The following is a 7,602-nucleotide window of genomic DNA, read 5'->3' on the forward strand; positions in this document are numbered from 1 at the left end:
AGGAAAAGGAATCCAGAAGTTTTAAAATGAACTACCAGTAATTTTTAAATATTACAAGCTTCCATGCTAACTTATACATGATTTTTCTGCACTCGTTTGAAAGACAGCCATAGTTCCATGAGTTTGCTCTATGAGATGTCACTTCAATTATGGCTGACCTTGTGGTCTGATGACTGTTCTGTATCTTTTGATTTTTTTCCAGCTTTATACATGATGTATTGTGATATCATCCATAGTTGGCTTGATCATATGCTACAAATGCTTTGGTTCATGATCTTAGATGCCTTTGTTCTTGTCATTTGTTTAGTTGCCTGATTCCCGAAGGCTTACTCCAAAAGGAATTTCCTGATGTTTCTCTTCACTACATGTTGTGAAACATATGTAGGCCTTGGAGAAAGCTGTTGCAGATGCAATTCCAAATGCTTCAAAGAAAATAGAGCATATCCTTAAGAATGTGAGTCACAAACATTATCCACCGCCTTTTTTCTCGGTAAGGAGACATTAAGAATATATCATGATGCACACTTAACATATTTTTATTTATCCAGGTTGCAGATTGCCAGTCATCAGGGAGGTATTTGCTGAAACCTGAACTGGAAGTAGAAAACTCTAATCATGCATCTGGCAGTGGAAGGTACTATTTTTCTCCTACAAGTTCAATTATGTGCTTCTTTTCTTGTTTAACCGGGCATTCCCTTCATGATGCCCTCCATAGTTTTATGTATAGTTATTTTCTACATGTTTGCTACTTCCGCCCACAAGCACCTCAGTGTCTAACTGATGTATCTAACAGGACTATCGATGAGAACATCGAAGAAATTGCTCCAAGCTTAAGCATAGATGATCCTGATATTGAGAAGATTGAAATTGGGGGCTCCCCGGTTTCAGCTGCAGGAGACGAAAAGGTCAATGACAGTGATGGCAAAGCAGGTAGCTCTAGTGAGAGTGGAAGTGATAGTGACAGCGACAGTGACAGTAGTGGCAGTGGAAGTGATAGTGGCAGTCAGAGTAGAAGTGCTGGAAGTGGCAGTGGGAGCAGCAGCGACAGCGATAGTGATGCTTCATCAAGCAGCAAGGAAGGATCTGATGCATTTGTGGATATTACAAGTGATGATAACAAGCCAGATACAGCACGTAGGAAAGTAGCAGATGAACTGAAGTTGTCTTCCTCGCCAAGAGATTTTCCAACATTTGATGGCGATGATGAGCAAATTGATATTGGGACAAATCTGGATTATAAGAGCACATCATCACACATTGATCTGAATGATTTGAATGTCGACAATGATGAGCCGGCATATGCCACTACAGCAACTGAGAAATTCGGTGCAAGCGATGTAGACATGCCATCAGAATTTCCAGGAAGCGAAAACATGGTGAGTACCAGGTTAGATCCAAGTATAGTTGATGGTGAGTATCCTGCAAACAAAATGTCTTATGAGGACAATCATTTTGATGACCACTTAGCAGCGAGTAGTGAGAACTTACCTAATGAAGAAGCTATTCAGTTCACGGAGCAGCATGGTAGCAGAAGAAAGTCAACCTCAAAGGGTGGAACAAACCATGTGCCCACAAGAATATCAGAGAAAGGTGCCAAACCCACCTTGAAAAGGTTTCCGGGTAATGAGAATGCTATTACAAAGCCAGAAAGTGCCAAAAAGGCCAAGGTTGACTTTGCCTATTCAGGAGCTACAGGTTCTTTATCAGCACAGAGACAGAACTTGCCTCCTGACAAACATATCAATGAGAGGTCAAGCAAGGAGACAGGGAATCTTGGATGGGACACACATACTGAGCTACAGGTACAAGATATTAGTCCTATGGAAGGAAGGCCTGTGACTCCTGGTGATCTACAAAAGATAAATCAGAGCCAAAATCTGCCCATCCCAACTCACTCTGAGGGAAAACAAGAAAAGATCACGAAAACAAGCTCTAAGAAGAAATTAGATAAGGTGCAGAAACCTTTGAATAGTATGGATGGCAGCCCTGGGAATGTTAATTTTGACAACACTGATGATTCTGCTGCAAGAAAAAGGGGTAGGCATGGGGGATCTTCTCTTGATGGGAAAAAGCACAAGCGCTCAAAGGATCCTAATATTGATACAAATCCCATGAATTTGACCAAAGGTGTCAGAGGAAATGTTAATCACAACATGATGATGTCTCTTCCTGAATGCACTGAAACTAATGGCAAGCCACCTATTTTGCAAAGAAACAGTGCTGAGAAATCATCTCCAAAAAAGGTGCTCCAGAGAGAGCATTCTGATCTCGAGTTGGGGGAACTTCGTGAGTTACCTTCGGAAAATGACAACGGGAGGACAAGGAAACAACTTGAGAGAAATAGTTCTTCTAAGTCGCTTGATGGTAAAGCAACTAATGTAGATAATTTCTACCCCAATATGAATACCAGGAAGGTTGCCCTATCTGCTTCCCATGATCAGAGGAAACCATCACCGCGAGAATTTAATTCTGGAGGTAATATAAACCAGGAAGGATTCCCAAGGAAGACCGCCGGATACGACTTTGATAATAATAGGTCTCAGCATAGAGGAAATGTTTCACAGGGTCGGCAATTGCCAAGGACTGATGATTCAGATTCAGAGAACGTATTATATCCAGACAGGTTGGTAGAGAAAACAGGCAAAAGAGAAACAAAAATGGCACAGGGTGGAATGCTAGATCATGTAGTTAGGAAGAAGACTACTCCCAAGCTTCCTCAGAATGGTACCAAGAATGGCATAGAGTGTAGAACACGGAAATCAATTTCCCCTGCAGAAAATGAGGAAAGAAGTAGGAATAACTCTTTGATAGAGACCGAGACAGGTAGGAAGAGAAGAGACAGTTCTTCGGAAGAAGACAATCTATTCTTTAAGAAGTACGATAAAGCTAAGCCAGAACTGAAAGGTCCAATAAAAGATTTTTCACAGTAAGTGACAATATACTAGATGTTTTTATGCCTTTTGAAGTATTTCTGCTAGTGCATTTAATTTGTTTAGCTTGTTTGCACACTCATCACCAAGATTTACACTGCCTTCTTGTGAAAATATTTGATTAAATCAGAATTTTCCTTGAGATTTTCAGCCGATGCTAGAAATAATTTTCTGCTCTAATATACACACACGCCTGTGTACGGTCTCAAAATATAAGGTGTATTTTGTTTTGCCAGAGCATGACTTCGACCAACAATTACTTTACAAAATCAGAGTAATTTAGTACTCCCTCTGTAAAGAAATATAAGAACGCTTAGATCACTAAAGTAGTGATCTAAACGCTCTTATATTTCTTTACTGAGGGAGTAAGTGTTTTGTAATGAATTTTCTTTTGACTAGAAGATCAAACTAAATAATATAATAAGGTCTGATGAGTAATGTTTAACAAATTGGGATTTTAAGGACATCATTTTCATGTCACATAAACTATATACCAAGAGAATTTTTATCAAGGACTTGTCGTAAAGAAACAAAGTAAGTCATATATTTTGGGACGGAGTCATGGAGGGATTACAGTTTACCTCTGGGGTAATTTTTGTGTCTTGAAATCCAATAATGATAACAGTACCACACTTAGCACAAATATAGGTCCCAGTCACAAGTGTAACGCAGCATCATATTCATTAAGAGATTCAAAACGCAACTGTTTTCCTTGCGAGATAGACCACACATAGGCAATTACTCAATGGCTGGTATATCTTCGTTGCAGTTGTACTTTTTGTTCATGCAGGCAACTAACTGATTATATCCATTTTCAGATACGAAGATTATTTGCAGGAGTACAATGAGAAATATAAGGTCTACTCTTACTTGAACAGTCAGATAGAGAAAACACAGTATGTGCTAACCTGAATTTTTCCTTCTAAAATTCCACTTTGTACTCTTGTTTTAATTCTTCACAGTCCATGTTCTATCTTCTCCTATAACTTAGCTTAAGCATGCTTTTTATGCAGGTCTGAGTTCCTAAAGGTTCAGGAGGATTTCAATGTTGCTAAAGAAAGAGACAAGGATAAGTACTATAACATTGTTGACAGACTCCGAGACATGTACCATGAATCGGGCACAGTATGCTTTCTGCCTGCCTTTTTCTTCATTGATTGAACCTGAGTAACATAACTTTTTACAGTTAACTGATAACCTGCGGTTTGGATGGGGTGTGTGTGTGTGTGTGTGCTGTGAGGTGGGGGTGGGGGGCATTGCATTAATCAAGATCTTGGCATTCTCTGCATTTCTTCATTATTTCTTACTGAGGACATTATATTCTGCAGAGGCATAAATTGATGAAGAAGGTCTTCGTATTGCTTCATGAAGAATTGCAGGTGTGTAATATGATCTTTGAGTATGCTTTTTGGTAGTTGACTCCAGTTAATTTCATTATCATTTGAGTTGACCTCCATGTGTTTTGTTTCACTTGGGTTTGTGGCATGTATTTTGATTCTCTTGGTTATTAATTCCCCAGAGTATCAAGCAAAGAATGAAGGACTTCGCAAAGGACTATTCAAAGGAATAATGGGTTCACCCTCATATCATGTGAGTGGTTTTGAAGTAATCTTTTGCCTGAAGTACGTTGAAACATCTTACAGATGGACAACTGACTGCAGTACTGACATGACTTTCTGCCCATGCATGCAGGGCATTAGCAACTGTTTTTCAGAGGCTGTTACCCAGCATCTACTCTGAAAAATGTCGGGAACCTCGGGTTCATGCTTTGCCTTTCTAAGAAAGCAGTCCCTGGTTTGAACATTCAGCTCAAGGCATTCATCAGGTGACAGAAAGCTGGGAAAGCTCACTGTTTCATCAATTGTTCTGATGAATTTCCTAGTGATCACAGCAGCAGCGATCGAGGGTGATGCGGTGTGGTACAAGGAGTAACACCAACGCCTCCACACGCGACAAGTCCGTGGCAGTGTGAGCAGGCGAAACTTACGTAACAGAGGTATTGTTGAAGGCAGTTTTACAACATCAATTTTGCAGGCAGGTAGATAGGAACTGTGCCGGGACGGGGTTCCCCCTTTGTAGATTTTTTCCTTCTTTCTTTCTTTCTTTCTTTCTTTCAGTGAGATCCCTCCCCGTCCTGGCTTTTGTATCAATGTGATCAACTCAATTCTGTTTCACCTTGTACATAATCTGTAGACCAAACTAGAGTAGTATTTGATGGAGGTGGGGTAATCACGGTGTATTCCTCACGTAACGTGTTGATGCAGTGAAGCTGTTGAAGTATGTTAACATGAGAAGTGACGAGCTTGTCAAAACTATTTATCTCTGGCCAGTTCTTTTCAGTACTGTAGATATAGATTCACGTGTGTGGTTGTTTTTAGAACTAAGATCTACTCCCTCTGTTCCTTCCTTCAAAATATAAGGTGTATTAATGTTTTAAAGGCCGTTTGACCACAAATTTATTGAGAAAGATATCAATACCTACAATACAAGATCAATACCATTAGATTCATCATGCACCTTCCATATTTTATTTATTGATATTGAAGATGTTAATATATGTTCTCTATAATCTTGGTCAACTCTAGAAATCTTAGAAGTTAATACGACCCTTCAGAAATAGGCGGATGTGCCCAATCAATGCTTGTTTTGAGTCCTTGTTTGTTTATGCATGTAGCCATGTCCCCCGCTTTTTTACCTATAGGTCCGTTCACATGCATGTGACTGATGGGATAGAGAGAGAAGAAAGAACGGTTCATGGTGGGCCAAATCCTATGTGCCGGATGCAGGATGGGATACGTCCAGGCCTCCTCATGTTGCCCCTATATGGCTGAGTACGAGGAGTGACGGACTGAACATTTAGGGAGGCTTTGAGGGGCCTGGTTGAGTTAACTTTTTTTCTCCTCTCTTGTCCGGTCAGTAGTGTTGGTTGAGTTAACTTTTTTCTTCTCTCCTGTCCGGTCAGTAGTGCTACTGCCTAGTCAACTTGAAGAGTCCAGCTGTAGATGCTCTTATGAAGTATGTTTATTGATTAAGTAAAAAAAGGTACTACCAAAAGTCAGAATAACTGAAACATACACCAACTACAAATATCCCAATAAAATCTGAAAATTACAAAGGTTCTATGGAGCACAGAGTCAACATCTCTACATTTGTCGTTCTTATTATGATATCTCCATGTTTTAGCTGGTGATGAAAGTTAAAGTTCAAAAGGCTGAAAACTATGCATGTATTTTAAGCAAAAATTGATCAATAAAATACAAGTCATATGTTGTAAAAATTATACTCGCTCCTTTCCACAATGCATATTAAGTTTTCAAAAGTCAAACATGTCTACACTTGACCAATTTATATAATAAACTATCGACATGTAAATGCTAAATAAATAAGATATAAAAATACAATTCTTGATGAATATAATGATACTAGTTTTGTATTGTGGATGTTGGACTTTTCAAAATCCTAATATGTACTACATTTTGGAACGAAGGGCGTACCATTGGAAAACTTTTTTAAATGTCAATTCAGCGAGATATATTTTATGGCATATAACTAATCTTGTAGTCATTTTTTCTTAAAAAGATCATGTGGGCCTCGTAAACTTGAACGAAGGGAGCATGTTTTGAAGAGCCGTATGAGTCATCCACCCCAAAGAGGCCAGAACCTAATGTCGTTAAATGCACCATGGTCTTGGTTAAACCCCCACAAAACATGTGGATAAATTGTTGCTTGGAAGCGACCCTAAAGAAGGCAAAATCTGATCAGTGTGTGCCTAGTACGGCGAACCACTAATGATCCCATCCAAACCCAATGGATCAAATGTAACGACTGAGGTATGTCGATGTGTGAATCTTGTCATGGCATATTCAGTTTGATGCCAAAAGAATTAGCACATCAGTGGATTTGATAGCAAACCAGATAAAATGCTTACCTCACTTCTAGCCAATTTTTAACTCATATGGTACTACGACTGTAAAGACGTGATTTAACATGATATTAAAGAAGACATGATGCGAGTTCTCTTTTTTGCTCAACCATGTGAAATAATATAATCCTCAAAACTAACATTATTTCCTATATATGTCATCATATCTAGTGTTAGTTCCTTGTATATAATGTGCTAGTTAGTTTTCCCTATAGGTTCTAAATGATACTAGGAAGAGACAGAGGCAACAAAGAACTTTTATCTTACAAAAGTTTGGTAGGGTACATATGGATGGTTATCAAAGCTCACTCGTATCAATTTTTGCAGCATGCCAAAAAATTGGTCTTGATGTCAATTCCCATATTTTTGCATAACAATGACTCTGTGTTCATTCTTAACTTATTTTCATTTCCGATGTTGACTAACTCAAGAACCAAACATACACCATCCAAATGCCATAAGCATTTTCCGAACCAAGATGTGGTTGGATGGTTAGAAGTATAGTCACTAGTAGAAAAAGCCCAATTTGTCCCGGTTCATGAGGCCCATTTGTCCCGGTTGCCGAACCGGAACTAAAGGGTCAGTACTAAATCCCAATACATTTAGTCCCGGTTCGCCCACGAATCAGGACAGATGGGGCTCCACGTGGCCGCTGCGGCTTGCCCAGGCAGGAGGGCCTTTTGACCCGGTTGGTGCCACCAACCGGGACCAAAAGGCTTCCACGCGTCAGCAGTTCAGGGGCTGGGGTTT

General features: G+C 39.5%; 1 protein-coding gene across 1 annotated transcript in view; it reads left to right on the top strand.

Moving 5' to 3' along the window:
• LOC119291702 (nucleolin 2-like) overlaps positions 1 to 5,269 on the top strand; it is a 9,656-nt gene extending 4,387 nt beyond the window's left edge. Inside the window, exons 6-13 of the mRNA XM_037570514.1 lie at positions 387 to 454; positions 549 to 634; positions 794 to 2,926; positions 3,749 to 3,826; positions 3,944 to 4,055; positions 4,259 to 4,309; positions 4,450 to 4,520; positions 4,623 to 5,269. Coding sequence (XP_037426411.1) covers positions 387 to 454; positions 549 to 634; positions 794 to 2,926; positions 3,749 to 3,826; positions 3,944 to 4,055; positions 4,259 to 4,309; positions 4,450 to 4,500 — 2,579 coding nt within the window. The 3' untranslated portion in view covers positions 4,501 to 4,520; positions 4,623 to 5,269. The remainder of the gene's footprint in view (positions 1 to 386; positions 455 to 548; positions 635 to 793; positions 2,927 to 3,748; positions 3,827 to 3,943; positions 4,056 to 4,258; positions 4,310 to 4,449; positions 4,521 to 4,622) is intronic.
• The last annotated feature ends 2,333 nt before the right edge of the window (positions 5,270 to 7,602 follow it).

This window comes from Triticum dicoccoides, chromosome 4B (genome assembly GCF_002162155.2).
Source record: "Triticum dicoccoides isolate Atlit2015 ecotype Zavitan chromosome 4B, WEW_v2.0, whole genome shotgun sequence".
Lineage (NCBI taxonomy): Eukaryota > Viridiplantae > Streptophyta > Magnoliopsida > Poales > Poaceae > Triticum > Triticum dicoccoides.